The following is a 16,793-nucleotide window of genomic DNA, read 5'->3' on the forward strand; positions in this document are numbered from 1 at the left end:
TTTATTTATTTGACAGAAGGAGATCACAAGTAGGCAGAGCAGCAGGCAGAAAGAGAGGAGGAAACAGGCTCCCCGCTGAGCAGAGAGCCCGATGTAGGGCTCGATCCCAGGACCCTGGGATCATGACCTGAGCCAAAGGCAGAGGCTTTAACCCACTGAGCCACCCAGGAACCCCAAAAACACAGTTTTTAAGAGGAAAATACATACTTCATTCATTCTGCTCTCTAACCCATATATAAAATTATCCTAGGCTTATTTAATTTTTTTTTAAAGATTTATTTATTTGAGAGAGAGGGCATGAGGGGGTGGGGGTAGAGGAAGACATAGAGTCTTAAGCAGACTCGTCGCCAAATGTAGGGCCTGATGCAGGGGTTTTATCTCAAGACCATGAAATCATGATCTGAGCTGACCCCAAGAGTCAGATGCTTAAAAACTTTGCCACCCAGGTGCCCCATCCTAAGCTTGGTTTTTGCTTTGTTTTTAAGATTTTATTTCTTTATTTGAGAGAGATATAGTGAGCAGGGGGGAGAGGGAGAAGCAGGCTTCCCACTGAGCAGGGAGCCCAGTGCAGAGCTCTATCTCAGAACTCTGGAATCATGACCTGAGCTGAAGGCAGATAGATGCTTAACCAACTGAGCCATGCAGCACCCCTAGGCTTGTTTTATATTAACTCTTTTTCTCATTTGTTGAAAATCTTGATGCCTAATGTCATTGACATGCTTATTTGCCTTATCCTTAAATATATCTTTCAAAATAGCTATGTCAATATTACTTATTTTTTTAAGATTTTTTTTTTTTTTTTTTTTTTTGAGAAAGAGTGCACTGTAGGGAGGGGCAGAGTTAGAGGGAAAGAGAAACTCAAGCAGACTTCTCACTGAGCATGGAGCCTGACTTGGGGCTCCATCTCACCACCAGAGCTGAAACCAAGAGTCCCATGTTTAACCGACTGCACCACCCAGGTACCCCAGAAATGTCAATATTACTTCTAACAAGACTAATGAGTGCAAATTAATATTTGTATGCAGTTCTAGTTGTCCTCAGACTATAGCCCATTAAGGAGGTACAGTCAAAATACTTATAAAGCCAGGGCACCTGGGTGGCTCAGTGGTTAAGCCTCTGCCTTCAGCTCAGGTTATGGTCTCAGGGTCTTGGGATCCAGCCCTGCATCGGGCTCTCTGCTCAGCAGGGAGCCTGCTTCCCTTCCTCTCTCTCTCTCTCTGCCTGCCTCTCTACCTACTTGTGATCTTTGTCAAAAAAATAAATAAAATCTTTTAAAAAATGCTTATAAAGCCAACTGAAATGATTTTCTATATGTAGTTACACCACCAACCTGACACACAGATGGCACATTTGTTTCCATTTGTTTTTATGGAGTGTTTTATTCTTTTTACTGAACTTTGTTTTATAAATATGCAAAACATTTACAAATTTCCAAAAGAGTCACTGTATAATAAGGTACATTCACATAAGTCTCATTTACATCTCTATCCTCTCCATCCCACAAAGGAAACCATTTTTAGAAGCCTGAAGTTTATTCTTCTACTGTTTAACTTTTAAATATAAGCAATTAATGTTCCTTTATATCATTCTGCTACTGGGTGATATAAACACTACTATGCACCTCGCTTATTTCACTTAAAACTATATATGGACATCTCTCCAGATTGGCATGTTTATTAGGTTATGTAAGAAGTCTTCCACATATCTTTGTATGGTTGCTTACATACTCTCCTGTGCCAGTACTATAATGTATTCAGCCAGTTCTTTGACATGTGATCAGTTTCCAATGTTTTACTATAAAAGTGCCATAATGAATAACTTGTGAATACAGCTTTTTGTATTTTTGTCAATATTTATCACTAGGATTGATTCCTAGAAGTTCAAGATTTGACCTAGGATTCCTGGGTACATAGATATAGAGTGGCTGTGTGTTGCCAAATTTTCTTAATGAGTTACATCATTTTGCCTTCCTGTAAGCAATGTAGGACAATACCACCCTTGGGTGTATCTTAGTACCATAACAGATAGAGGAGGCTTCAGAGATGAATCATAGACAAGGTTCCTGTCCCAGGGAATTCTCAGTTTAGTAGAAGTCCTACGGGCAAACAAACAATGATGTAAATGTAATAAGTGGGGGAAGATTCACCCTGGAGCTAATGACGCTAAAGCTTGAGGCGCCCCCTTACACAGACACTTTCCAAGGCCCCAGCAGCATGTTCATGGGGTCATTTTGTAATCTTTTTCCTAAAGAAAACACCCCCAATTTTTTAAGCTTCAGGATTTATAGGCCCTGAACCCATTACAATCTTTAGTCAGCCTGTCTTTGGGGTTACAGAGTTGGACTTCAAGTCTCAGTTCTGCAGTCAGAGGAGGGATTCCTGTATTTAATGACTGAGACAAACAAAAGGAAAAGGCTCTTCTAACCAAAAGAGATACTCCTCTCCGGATTCAGATGGATTACCCACAAAGGTATTAAGACCATCTGTAGTTTCTAATTTCAAGGGCAGAAACTAAGCCTTGGTGGGCGTCAGTATCCCCAGCAGAGAGCTGAAGACTGGGAGATAGCACTCAGAACAAAAGTTTGAACGGATTTAAGAGCAGGGTGCTGTCGGGTTTTTGGCAGGGGAGCTGTACTAGGAGAGTAAGTATTCAAGGCAGGTACACACACACACACACCCAAACTACACAACTTTTGCACAAATAAGGCAGAGGTCTGTTTTCTCACCTGTAAAAACAAGGTTAGCAATAAAGCCTGCCCTTTGGGGTTTGGTCAGGATTAGAAAAGCTAATTTAAACACCCAACCCAGGCTCAGACTCTGAGGAGAAGGTCCATAAATAGAGGACAGCAAATAAAATGGGTAAGTGGTTGATCCTCGAGAGCCCCAACAGGGATTCTTTGCACATCGTGCTTACTGCAGCACTGGGAGCAGGAACCGCTTTGTTGACAAATAGTAACTGCAGAATAAATTGGTGAAGAAGGGACGGACGTTTCTGGCGGATGCTTACTGATCCGTGCGACTAACTGAATAATGGGCTGGTCCGAGTCTCTGAGTCACTGACAGTCCCGGGCTGGCTGTCAGGCGACTGAATGCCGGGATCTGACACACCGCTGTCCGTCTCGCTCCGAGAGAACCGCTGCCTTCGCGGTCCATCCCGGCCCCGGCCGCCTCGGACCGCGCGTGGGCTGGATCCCGACTCCCCGCTGGGGCCACGGCCCGCAGGGCCTGGGCGGGCGGCAGCGGCCAGGTGCGGGGGCCGCCGCGCCTTCCTCCCGGCGCCGGGCAGGGCGCCCCCGACTCCCGGCCGCTGCGGCCCGGGAACAATGAGGTGCCGGCTTCTTTAAGGGAGATACCACCGCGCCAGCGGGGCAGGGGACGGCGTCCTCCCAGATGATCGCACCCAGTCCCGCGCCGCCGCCGCCTGGGCAACTGCACCGTCCGCAAACATGGCTCAGTGACTCTGACAAAAGGTGCAGCCTCCCACCCGGCTGGGCGGACGCCAGGCCCTCCAGCTCGGACCGCGCCTCCCCGCGAACTAGCCGAAAAGCTCCGCGTCCTGCAGGTACCCCAAGCCCGATCCCAAGAAGATGCACCAGGCGTTCCGCCCCAGCGACCCCCGCACACCTGCCTGCAGCTCGGTAGGTGGGAAGGGGGGCGGGGAGGGAACGGGGAGGCCGCGCCGGGCGCGTGCACCCCCAGGCCCGGACCTGCTGCCGCAGACCGTCCCTGGAGCCCGCGGGCCGTGCGCGCCTGCTGCAGCTGGACGGTGACCGAGCTCTGGCGGGCAGCGGCCTCCCCGTTCCGGGGCCCGGCCACCCCTGCGGGGAGGGGCACTAGTGGTGCGCTCCAGAGCGCGCACACCTTCGGCGACTCCCGGCTACTGCGAGCCAAGGGAGAGGGAGGAGGCTAGCGGAGGGCGAGGCGCGCGCCCAATAAGGAGGCGCTCGGCCTCCCGGCTCGCGCTACGGAAAGCCGGAGGGGGGCGGGGCCGCGCGGCGTAAGGGGGTGTGTCCGCGCGCACCACGGGGGCGCGCGCCGGTCTCTGACTGGAGGCCGCGGAGGCTGAGGCGCGAGCTGCCCGATAATGGCGGCCTGCAGAGCTCGTGAGAGGGAGAAGCGGCGGCGGCTACCCTGAGGTAAATATGGCCCTCAGACCTGGCACTGAGGCCCTGCTGCAGAGCCGAAGGCCTTGCATGCACCTCCTTCCCCGGGAGGCCTGTCACAGACCTGTCAGCGGAGTCATGCTAGGGAAGGCCCCGCGCTCCTCAGGCCTCCGGCCCGCACCCCTCAGGCCACCGGTCCCAGCTGCGGCCTCCTCTTCTGTCCCTGGTCTCCTCCCCAGGGCCTGGGCCTCATCCGCCAGCACCGAGGATTTGGGACAGCCGCGGGACTGGCTCCTCGGGGTGAAGGGCCTCGGGAGGATCCCCTCCGGGTTTCGTCTGGACGCCGCCGGGGAGGGGGAGGGGGTGGGCCTGATACTCGGCCAATGAGCGGGGCGCTGAGCGGCCGCGTCGGACAACACCTCTGCCCAGGACTGGCCCTTCCCCGGCCCCGCAGGTGTGTGGCCTGGCCCGCGGGCCGCCCGCCGCCGGCTCAGCGGGGCGCGCGCGAGGGCCCGGGAAGTGCTGGCGGGTCGCTTGGGTTTGCGGCCAGGGATTTCATAAACGCCCTCTCTCCGCCTGACGCGGGTGCTCTGTCGTGTGCGGGTATGGGACAGCTTGCAAGACAGGAGCCACTTTGAGGTAGATAGTAACTGGCGATCCACGGAGAGCAGGGAAGAGTGTCTGCTGTGGACCTGGAGCCAGGATTCCGTGGCAGGATGTCAGACACTAGGAATACAGTAGGAATGTGAAGGGGGGTTCCAGTAGAGGAAGTGGGACTAAGAAGTAATCTCAGAAGCTTTCATTTTCTTTACTAAATCTGTCCTATGGACTTAAAGTAGCTGTACCCAGTTTTTCAGGCTCAAGAGTCAGTAGCCTCTTGTTCCCCCTAAACTGTGCATTGGAAAGATTGCACAATCTCTTGCCCATTGTGGCAATCCACAAATAAGAATTTGTTCCTGAAGTTCATTAGAATCTTAACATTCTTCGGAGAATGAGGTGGCACACTTTAGACTTTCTTGATTCAACTCATGAGCATCCTCAGTGTAGGGCCTCTGCCTTTAAATCATTTATCAATTTGAATTTGAAAGAACACTGTCAGAGGACAGTTTTTAGTGGCAAAAATGGCCTACATCTAAATAGGTGTTGTTTAAATTTCACAACAGAAAGGTAACAATATTCTAAGTAGCTTGCTTTATTTTTAGAGGACCATTTTTCTCCACAGAGTTTATTTTCATTTATTTTGCAAGAAATGAGGAAATAACATAAACAAAATTAAAATAGGGACATACACAGTTTGTTTACTTTAAAAAAAAAAAAAAACACATTTTGAATTCTATATGTAATCTGGTCTACTTTTAGTCCCTAAGCACAAGCCAGGTTTTTTTGTTTTTGTTTTGACATTTTTATGAACTTTGTGTATGTCAGCTTTAAGGAGATGCTGGAGTTTCTTTTTTCATGACCAGTAAATAAGAATGATGAATTTTCTGGTTTATTTTTAACAGTAATATTTTGAAGCAGTTTGTATGGGTGGCAGTGTAGTGTAATAGTTATGGTTATGAATGTCAGAGGCAGATGGCCTGGTTTCAAACCCAGGTCCACCAGTAGCTCTTTTACCTTAGGCATGTTGCTTAAACTCTCTGTACTTTAGTTTTCTTATCTATAAAATGACCATAATAGTATCCATTTCATAATATTGTTGTGAGGATGAAATGAATTTAATATTATGAAGTGCTTGGAACAGATCCTGATATATGGTAAGTACTACCAAAGGGTTAGCTGCTTTATTATTACTATTCAAATATTTAGATTTGCCCAAGTTATAACAAATATCTTTCAAGCACTGCAAACAGTGAGACAGATAATTAAATCATACATAAAAAGTTATACAGGCCAGTAAGTATACTTAATTTCAACAGAGCACTTTGTTGATTTTTCCAGAAACTTTGACATTGAAGATGGTGAGTAGCCAGCCAAAGTACGATCTAATACGGGAGGTAGGCCGAGGCAGTTACGGTGTTGTGTATGAAGCAGTCATCAGAAAGACCTCTGCACGGGTGGCGGTGAAGAAAATTCGATGCCATGCACCTGAAAATGTTGAACTAGCCCTGCGTGAGTTCTGGGCACTAAGCAGTATCAAGAGCCAACATCCAAATGTGATTCACTTGGAGGAATGCATCCTACAAAAAGATGGGATGGTGCAAAAAATGTCCCACGGCTCTAACTCTTCCCTTTATTTACAGGTATGTGTGGTTGAATAGGAATAGATACAACTTGAACTTAGTATTGGTCAGCAAGAAGAGGAATAAATGAGTCAGATGAACTTCTACTTTTAAATGCAGGTGTTTATATAGTTAGGAGTAGATAAGGGTCTGCCAAGAACTGAATAGATGTTTGCTTTAAAACAGGGTTTTATTTAAACCTGTGATGCAAATACCTAAAAATAACATAAGCCACCTGTTATGCCATGGTACTTGCCAGTCTGCATGGGAATGGGGCAACATAGGAGCTAGAAAAGTGATCAAGATTAGAGTCTGATAAGTTCACTTATTTGAAATCAAGTTTTTGGGAACTAAAGCCAGAAGAAAAGGAAAAACTCCATCATCAATAGCAGCACCCATATAGGTAATTGGGCATTTCTTTATAAATCACTGATTTGAATATAATAAGCCTTTGCTGTTTTAGAGGGTTGTGTGGTTTCTTAACCATGCAACTCTAGTTATTTTTCATGAAGTATGTTGCATAGCACTTGAATGTTATTAATAGAGCTAATAGCTAACATTGGGGTTCCAACTCAGTTCCACACTATGTGCTCAAAGTGTTTTAAAGGCAGTTGCTCAGAACAATTCTGTGAGGGTAGTACTATTATCATTATTACAAATGAAGAAATTGAGGCTTAGAATAAATAATGAATTTATCCAAGTCACATACCCAGCAAGTGGCAGGATTGGTAACTGAATGTAGGAGACTATCTGACTGCTAAAACTTGTGTCCCCTTAACTTCCAAATTACTCTTGCCTTCAAATTACTTTTTTTGTAGACCTGGGGAAAGCATTAACATAGGAAAACAGAAAAGGTTTATTTGTTTGTTTATTTATTTGGTTGGTTGGTTGGTTGGCTGGCTTCTAGTATAGATCAAAATCTCTAGTAGGCCTGTATTTGCTAAAGAGAAAAGATACTTAAGACATAGCTAGTTAAAGGCCAGAGAAAAATTTAAATCCAGTCATTCTTGGAAAAGGAAACGAACTTCCCATGAGTATGTCTAAATTCAGAATTTTAACCATCAGGGTACAGAAGTATGATTTTAAAACAACAAAAACTTTTGGACCAGGAACAAGGAAGAAAACAAACATTGATCTGTTTAATTAGAAGCTTGCAACTTTCATTATATTGTGAACAAATATCAATCTTGAGAACCTAATTCATATTGAGAACCTAATTCATATTGCAGTTTAGCATGCTATATCCTGAAGTTTTACCTCTTAAGACAGTAATTGTAAAGCACAACTATTTAGCCTCTATTCCATTTATTGTTTACTTTTCTAAAAGTGCTTAGTATGTAAGTTGCACTGATAGAAAATACTGGAAACATTCTTACCACACTCCCTCTTAAAAGTGGATAGAACTTTGATGAACTTTGCCATTGAACTGATCTACAAATACAAAGACATTTAAATATATGACTTAGTGCTAATGGTATCCTTGAGTCCAGATCAAGCAACCTTTATAGTATTAGGTGGTCATTCAAGCCTTTAAGAGGTAAAGTATTGGGGCATCCAGCTGGCTGAGTCAGTAGAGCATGTGACTCTTGATCTTGGGGTTGTAAGTTTGAGCCCCATGTTAGGTGTAGAGATTACTTAAAAAAATAATAAAAATAATAAGATGTAAAGTACTTCCAGCCTTGACTCAATGATTTTTTTTTTTTAATCTAAAACACCTTTTTATTTAGTACTCCCTTTTATCTTTTAAAGGCTGATGGGGGGGTGCCTGGGTAGTGCAGTGGGTTAAAGCCTCTGCCTTTGGCTCAAGTCATGATCCCAGTGTCCTGGGATCAAGCCCCACATCTGGCTGTCTGCTCAGCAGGGAGCCAACTTCCCCCACCTCACCTGTCCTGCCTCTCTGCCTACTTGTGATCTCTGTCACAAAAATAAAAATAAAAATATTTTAAAATAAATAAATAAAGGCTGATAGGCCTGTGTTTAACTTGTAGCACTTTTGCTAGCTCTATGATCTTGGCTAAATAACTCATCTCTTCCAGCATCGATATCTTCAGATGTAAAATAGTAATAATAATTTTACCTTCCATGGAAGTTGTCAAAATTAGAAATGATACAGTAAAATACTTGGCACATAGGAAGTACTCAGTAATATGTAACTCTGTTAAAAGCTCTATTAAAATTGTCTTTTCTGTGGATTTATTAACAAGACATTGATCAACACACTTAGCAAGTGCCTTCTCTAAATTTACATCTGGTAAAAACAGTTAAATCTGTAGCATGACCACAGAGTCCCTATGCATGGCTTTCTCCATTCTCTACACAAGTTTTTGTTTTTCTCCATGTTCTTCTAGATATTTTCCTTGTTCTGATGATTAAGTCAGTTCGTAATAGCTAAAAAACTTAGCTAGAAGAAAATGTAAAGCAAATTAACTAACAGAGGATACATTCTCAACATAGGAACTTGGTGTCAATCTGTATGACTTGTAATCAGTGTCATGAATGAGAGATACAGAATGATATAAGAGCATATGAGAGAGAACCTGACATAACCTAGGGTTCAGGAATTATGAGTTGTTTCAACTGAAAATTAAAGGGTAAAGAGGAGTTAGCCATGTGAGTGAGAAAACTTGCCAGCCAGAAAGAACTGTACATACAGATGTTTTGAAGCAAAAAGTACAAAGCATTCTAAGAATTGAAAGAATATAGTAAGACTGTACCATGCCAGCAGAGTTGTTTTACATGAAACTAGAAAGGTCAGCAGGGTCAGAAGATCCCATAGCCCATGTTCAAGACCTTAGACTGTATCCTGAGAGAACAGGGAAACTGTTGAAGGTCTTTAGGCAAGAGAACCAATGACTCTACATCCTTTATACATGGAAATAAGTGGATTGGGCTCTCTCAACCAGCATCCCTCAAACTATAGCCCTCAGGCAATTTTTTATTTGGCCCAGATGCTAAAAATAGTTTTGACATTTTTAAAGAGTTGTTTAAGGAAAAGAAAGAAGAATATGGAACAGAAACCTTATGTGACTTGTCAAGCCTAAAATATTTACTGTCTCACCTTACTCTAAACCATTCTTTGAATGCTGGGACTTTGTGCTGCTCAAAGTTATTTAGAAATTTGCTTTTGAGAGTAAGACAGAAGAAGAGAGAAAATGAAGTAAGAGTAATGGCACTGATCTTTAATCTCAGCATATTTAGTAACAGTGCACCTGGTAAATAATTGTGTGATCTGTACCTTTCTAGTCTTTCATTTTCTGGCTCACTGGCAAACACGCAACAAAGAAAATGCGAGCAGAAGACATCTGCAGACGATTGCAATTACAGCTGTTTGCCATTGGGGGAGATGGTTTGAAAGGTGTTCTTTGCTTCTGCCATCCAAATGACAAGAGGAAGTACTAGTACACTTAAATGTAAACTTGCAGTTCATTCTTCAACAACTCTTCAGCTTCCCTACTGAGTTTCTATTCAGTGGGTCTGAAAAGGCACCATGGGACAAATGCTTTCAAAGTATTGTATGCTATATTTTACAATGGTAGTTCATATTCGGTGAAGTAATCAATATTCTTGAATTTCAGGTTATAGAATTATAATTTGATAATGATAACAAATAAAATAGCAACTATTCTAGGTTTTCAGCTTGAGGCAAAGAAATATACAAACTCTGAGGTGCCTGGGTGGTTCATTTGGTTAAGCATCTGCCTTTGGCTCAGATTCTGGAGTACTGGGACCAAGCCCCACATGGGGTTCCCTGCTCAGCGGGTAGTCTGCTTCTCCCTCTCCCTCAGCCATTCTCTCTCTCTCTCTCACTGTCTCTCAAATGAATAAAAAAAATCTTAAAAAAAAAAAGAAATATACAAACTCATATTTGAATTTTTATATCAAAACATAAATATTTTTTTTTATAAATTGGTTTTTAGAAGCCATATAGTGATAGAGATAGACAGTATATTTGCATTCTGCCTGTAGAAGTTTATGAAGTAATAATGGCAGTCTTTATCAGTGACTACAGGAAGGTTTGATTTCCTTTTTTTTTTTAATTTTTTAAGATTTTATTTATTTATTTGTCAGAGAGAGAGAGAGAGAGGACAGGCAGGCAGAGTGGCAGCAAGGAGCCTGATACGGGACTTGATCCCAGGACACTGGGATCATGACCTGAACCGAAGGCAGCTGCTTAACCAACTGAGCCACCCAGGTGTCCCTCCTTTTTTTTTTTTTTTTCTTTTAAAGATTTTATTTATTTGACAGAGGGAGAGACAGCAACAGAGGGAACACAACACAAGCAGGGGGAGTGAGAGAGGGAAAAGCAGGCTTTTCAGAGAGCCCAAAGCAGGGCTCGATCCCAGGACCCTGGGATCATGACCAGAGCCAAAGGTGGATGCTTAACGACTGAGCCACTCAGGCGCTGCAAGGCTTTTATTTCCCTAACAACTAGTGTTCCTGATCATTTCTCTTCTAATTTTACAGATTGCATAATGTTAATAGTGTATGTCCAATGAACAAGAAATATATTTCAGGCAGTTTAATTGAATAGAGCTTCCTAATTGATGTTTATACCTCAGCTGGCAATCTCCCAGGTCTACTAGCTGCTGAAAAGTCAATTTTTTAACGAAGCTATTGTGTAGGTAGATAAAGTTCAGCTCCATTAACTCATGCAGAAAATGTATAGCCAGTTGGATACTTTTAAAAATAAAATGTTTGTTTGTTTATGACTTAGTAAGCTTTATGCCCAGTGTAGGACTTAAACTCATGACTCTGAGATCAGGAATCCCATGCTCTACCAGCTGAGCCAGCTAGGTGCCCCTAAAGCTTTTTATTTTTATTTTTATTTTTATTTATTTATTTATTTATTTTTAAAAGATTTTATTTATTTATTCGACAGAGAGATTACAAATAGGCAGACTGGCAGGGAGAGAGGGAAAGCAGGCTCCCCGCTGAGCAGAAAGCCCAATGCAGGGCTCAATCCCAGGACCCCGGGATCATGACCTGAGCCGAAGGCAGAGACTTTAACCTACTGAGCCACCTAGGCGCCCCCTAAAGCTATTTTAAAATAACTTTTTACCTCCTGACTTAGAGATTTGGTATGCATTCATTAGGAGCAGTTTGAAGTACTGAAATTTAAAATAAAATGCACATATGAGAGCATTGACCAAATAAAACATTCATGAAATTTCCACTTAAAATTGGGAGTCCAACTTATTAATCAGTTAGTTATTCTTTTTCTGTAGCTGAATTGTATAAACTGTGCAGATGACTGTAATCTGTTTTTTCCCCCTCTTGTAGCTTGTAGAGACTTCATTAAAAGGAGAAATTGCCTTTGATCCCAGAAGCGCCTATTACTTGTGGTTTGTGATGGATTTTTGTGACGGCGGAGATATGAATGAATATCTATTGTCCAGGAAACCCAATCGTAAAACTAACACCAGCTTTATGCTTCAGCTGAGCAGTGCTCTGGCTTTCTTGCATAAAAACCAGATCATTCACCGAGATCTTAAGCCTGATAACATCCTGATTTCACAAAGTAGGTTGGATACCAGTGACTTGGAACCCACACTGAAAGTGGCTGATTTTGGTCTCAGTAAAGTTTGTTCAGCCTCTGGGCAGAATCCAGAAGAACCTGTCAGTGTAAACAAGTGTTTCCTTTCCACAGCCTGTGGAACAGATTTCTACATGGCTCCTGAAGTGTGGGAGGGACATTACACAGCAAAAGCGGACATCTTCGCTCTGGGGATTATCATCTGGGCAATGCTGGAAAGGATCACGTTCATCGACACAGAGACAAAGAAGGAACTCTTGGGGAGTTATGTAAAACAAGGAACTGAGATTGTGCCTGTTGGAGAGGCGCTTCTGGAAAATCCCAAAATGGAACTTCTCATTCCTGTGAAGAAAAAGTCTATGAATGGGCGGATGAAACAACTGATTAAAGAAATGCTGGCTGCAAACCCTCAGGATCGTCCAGATGCTTTTGAACTAGAACTCAGATTAGTACAAATTGCATTTAAAGATAGCAGCTGGGAAACGTGACACATACATTGTTTGCAAATATCTTGGATGATATGCTGCTTATGTTTTAACAGTGATGCAACAACATAATGTGGCTGAAAAGAATATAAAAAGCTAAACTCCACCTTTTAAGGGTTTAGATTTTATTGTGGGGTGTTTTTTTTCCTCATTTTTGTTAAGTCCAAGCTGGCCATTTTGTTAGTATGTTTTAAATGTGTATTACCAATGTGGGTGTACATTTTTAAAAATGATCATTGGTAGAAGTTTGGCAGGAAAATTCTCTAAGAGCCAAGAAGAGAAGAAAGTCCAGTTTTCTGGAAATAAGTCTCAAGTATTTTAGACATTCCTTGTCAGTATTAGGAATTTCCATGGAAGAAGAGGTTTGCATGCTGGCAATGCAACCTTTGAAGCTTTGTAAAGGAAACATATATGTATATATTTATGTATATGTAAGTATGTGAATGTGTGCATTTTGCATTCCATATGAAGAAAATGCCACTTCTGTTTAAATTATTTGATGTAGGTTTGGGTTTTTGAGATTTGCTGGTGAAATCAGTGATGAAAAATAAAAGAACCTTCCCTCATCTTCCTACCCTGCCCCTCCCTCTAATGAAATCATACTACACTTTTTATTTTTGTAATATTATATGGCTTTTTTTAAGGCATCATTTTGGAGGGTCTAAAGTTATCCAATTAAGCATAAAATTAAGTGATCCAAAGCTGCTGAAATATGTTTGAGCTCTCCAGTGCCCTATAGCTGCAGGAGTCGAAGTAGCCATGCAATCATGTGGTAACAGGTTGGCAAGGACCTTGATGATTCAGTCGTACCTTCTTTAGGTAACCAAGCATTCAATTAACCAATTAAACCATTGCACTGGAACATGTCTGCACTTGAGCATCTGCAATCTGATACAGATCTGAACACAGGATTCCTCTGTTTCTGAAAACTTTGCAATATATGAACTCTACTACTTGATATAGTAAGTTTTGATTTCAAGACTGTCTAAGCCTCAGCATAAAGTTGAAGAAATCAAATGAGCTCTACCCTCACATTGCCTGTCCTGATACGGTCTCTTGTTTAATCACTGGAATTCCTTTCATTTTGGCACTAATGCTGTTTTCTCTTGCCTAATTTAACACAGTAATGATAGTGATATGGTTGTGTTAAATGTTGATCACCTTTTTCTGAAGTGGGAGATGATACCTATACAGCGTGGTAAATGGATGAAATATTGTGGCATCCACTATATCTTTCAAGTAGAAACTTGCAAGTTACCGATTTTATACAATCATTTGGTATGTTCTATGTCAAAAACCAATAGACTGTTACTCTAATTGAAGTTAGTTTGATTTTTAACCCTAGATGGTTGTCTCCAATTTGTTTTCCTATAAATGCAGATAATTAAAATCTAAGAAAGTTTTGCTAAAACAGAATATTAGCCTTTAAGGTTAGATAGACTTTAAGGCCATTGTATCTAGGTTAGTCTTTATAAAGCACTAGAATCTTTGGTCAAAGTAAAAAAAAAAATATATATATATATATAAGAATACCAAAATTATTAATAGTTGCATAGTCTCCTCAGCTTTTTTTTCTGAGTTTTTTTGTTTGTTTGTTTGTTTGTTTTTTAATTAAAGCATAGTTGACACCCAGTGTGTCTCCTCCTCAGCTTTTTTGAACTTCCATAACTTTTGGAATTTTGCTATCATATTTTCCTTACTTAAAATATATTTGAGAACTTGAGAAGGTGAAAAAGCACAAAGAATTAGAGTATGTAAAATTTCTGAATTCTGCATTCATTGGCCTGGAAGTTTAAAATTTGGAATGAAAGGTTTTACTGAGATAAAACCTTCTATTTTCTTCTTAAATAAAACCTTTTAAAATTAAAAAAATCGTATACTTTGAACATCACTTTCAAGCTAATAAATACAAGATTTTGTTGGAAATGAGAGGTGGAAATACACTGGAACCTCATGATAATTGACCCTGTGGATCTCCAAATTACTGTAACACAGATCTGGCCAAGGAGATTGAGTTACTGGAAGTGGGAAGAATCATCATGTTGCATCAGTAAATGGCATTTCAGCAGAGATTCATGGTGATTCGGTGGTAGTGGGCCAGTGCTTCGTTTGCTCTTCAAATATCTATGTGCTTGGAGCCCCCGTTTCCTAAGTACATAGTTTTTGGTCTTGCCTCATTTAAAATAGCTAACGATTATCATTTATTTTGAAAGATTTCACCTGTGAAGTGAATTCTTTCTTTCATTGGCAGCAAAGGTATGAGGGGATCAGGAAGTTTCTCTTGGAATTTTCTCAAGTCCTTATATTCTAAAATAGTCTATGATACCAAGCAAAAGGATAGTAAATTCTTTGTCTTTGTTTTTTTTCAATCAGGAGGTATTTATTCAGTACCTACTGTGAGCTCAGCACTAAAGGTCGGGTGGTAAAATGACAGTTTAAAAAAATGGCCTACAGCCACAGGCCTTTTCCAGCCAGGAGTAAGAAATAAAAGAAGGTTGATGATACTTGGAAATTCCTAGATATTTATTTGCTAGAGGAAAAATGAAAGCAAAAATTTGTGCACAGTGCCTTGCCCATAATAGGTACTCAATAAACAATTATTCCTCAGAGTCTCTTGCCATGGTTTATAGTGTTTTATGAAATTTGTCTTAATTGAAGAAAAGACCAAATATTTCAAATAAGCTTATAGGCAGCTGTGGCCAGTTAAAATATGGGGTTGTACAGTTAGTTCCTAGAATGTTATTTTGCACTAGTTGTCACTTAGAAAGACGGGGTTCCTGTAGATTTTTGGTGCTAAGGGATACTTTGTCATTATGATGAAGTAAGTGTTAAGTGTCAGATAAATAGCACACTGAATAGTTCTTTCTGCTGGTCTGTTTTTCCTCTTTGTTGTTGTTGTTGTTGTTGTTTTTAATTGTAAAATGTTTATCAATCAAACTATTGTAGCAGCTACAAAATAATTCACCAGCATGACAAAATGGTCAAAAAATAAGTCATCAGCACTTCAAAAATGAAAGCAACTTTTGAGATTTTCTTTTAAAATTGTCAAATATATTTTATGAAGAATTTATAAAAGGGGGAAATGATTGTAATTTATTGTTCATGACTGTTTTTTTTTTTTAAATAAAGTGAGTTTCAACAAAAAAAAAAACCTACCCTGAAAATTTTATATTGTTGATTTGGTGGCTCTGTCTAGTTCTGTACTGTTTTACTTCAGGAACATAAAATATAGAGGGTATAAAATTTGAAACAATATCATTTTCATTCAGCCTTATTAAGTGAAACTTTCTGTAATAGAAGCTATTGCTGAGGAAAAGATTATTGAAATTTAGGAATTTCTTTCAGCATTTCAAGTTCTCCAATTTTATTTTAAGAATTTATTTATGTCAGAGAGAGAACACACAGGCAGGGGGAGAGCAGCAGTCAGAGGGAGAAGCTCCCTGCTGAGCCAGGAGCCTGATGCCAGACTAAGTCCTAGGACTCTGGGATCACGACCTGAGCTGAAGGCAGATGCTTCACTGACTGAGCCACCCAGGTGTCTCTCAAGTTCTCCAGTTTTAATGCTTTCTTTCTGTTTTTGTCAGAAGAACTTGTATTGCCTAAAATAAATGATTTTTTTCATTAACCCTTCTATATCATTAAGATGAAGATTTATCCCAGACTCAGAATGAAATATGGTAAATGTGCCAGGAAGAGGTATTATTTCAAGCTATAACTTGAAAGCATGATTTCCTTTCTATAAAGTCAGCTGGCCTACTTTTTTCTTTTATAGCTTTTATTATAGATGCCTTCTTCAGAATAAACAAAGTACTGAAGACACAGTGCACTTACTGGTCCAAAGGAGCAGCAGAGGGAAAGATGGGAGACAGAAAACATTAATGCTACATGTGATCTAGTGACAAATAGGAAAGCAGGCATCAGGAATTGTGGCTGCTTCTGACTGGCACCTTGTCCTGGCATAGCCTTTGTAGACAGGCAAATCTGGCTTTCTATTTAGTGATTAATTTTTTTTCATTGCATCTTAAACTATAAATATTTGCATTTACTAGCTTTTTTGTAATCCTTGGCAGTTTACAAAGAACATTCACTGGTTTTTATGTGTCTTCTTAATGGGTTTTACTTAAAACAAGGACTGGTTTCTTGATGAAATGAATAGTAATACACCAGTTAGGGTGGTAATGGTAGAACCTAATCTCAGACTCCAGTTGGAGTTTTCTCTAACAACAAAGCTTTATCTTCCTCACTGAAGGACTGACCTCTGGTTGTTTTGGTCTTTTCTTTAAATTCAAACGTTGCTCTCCTAGTCAACCAATCATAGACGTCCTGTGAAATGCAGTGTAATGACAGACAGTTGGTTTGTGGTTAGATAATAACTCCTACTTGAGAAAACCTTCCCGCCACACCTCTTGAGGGCTCAGGGCTGTCCTGCGTCTCTTAAAGGCAGTACTTTCTCT

General features: G+C 41.0%; 1 protein-coding gene and 1 long non-coding RNA gene across 4 annotated transcripts; one reads left to right on the forward strand and one right to left on the reverse strand.

The window, feature by feature from the left end:
* Positions 1 to 1,359: 1,359 nt before the first annotated feature.
* LOC309842917 lies at positions 1,360 to 2,787 on the reverse strand. The gene is made up of 2 exons (XR_014299851.1): positions 2,726 to 2,787; positions 1,360 to 2,095 (listed from the first exon to the last, which is right to left on the reverse strand). It is a non-coding gene; the product is annotated as an uncharacterized lncRNA (long non-coding RNA).
* A 490-nt stretch (positions 2,788 to 3,277) lies between these two features.
* Positions 3,278 to 15,490, forward strand: PDIK1L (PDLIM1 interacting kinase 1 like). Of its 3 annotated transcripts, none has more exons than XM_082687899.1 (3): positions 3,278 to 3,637; positions 6,041 to 6,342; positions 11,602 to 15,490. In XM_082687899.1, the coding sequence occupies exons 2-3, from the start codon at positions 6,058 to 6,060 to the stop codon at positions 12,340 to 12,342; spliced, it is 1,026 nt and encodes a 341-aa protein (XP_082544025.1). In that variant the 5' UTR covers positions 3,278 to 3,637; positions 6,041 to 6,057; the 3' UTR covers positions 12,343 to 15,490. The 3 variants fall into 3 exon arrangements, with proteins under 3 accessions (XP_082544025.1, XP_082544024.1, XP_082544026.1); XM_082687898.1 differs by lacking the exon at positions 3,278 to 3,637 and adding an exon at positions 3,649 to 4,135; XM_082687900.1 differs by lacking the exon at positions 3,278 to 3,637 and adding an exon at positions 4,142 to 4,556.
* Positions 15,491 to 16,793: the final 1,303 nt, after the last annotated feature.

The sequence above is a fragment of the Mustela nivalis genome, assembly GCF_964662115.1.
Source record: "Mustela nivalis genome assembly, chromosome: 10".
Lineage (NCBI taxonomy): Eukaryota > Metazoa > Chordata > Mammalia > Carnivora > Mustelidae > Mustela > Mustela nivalis.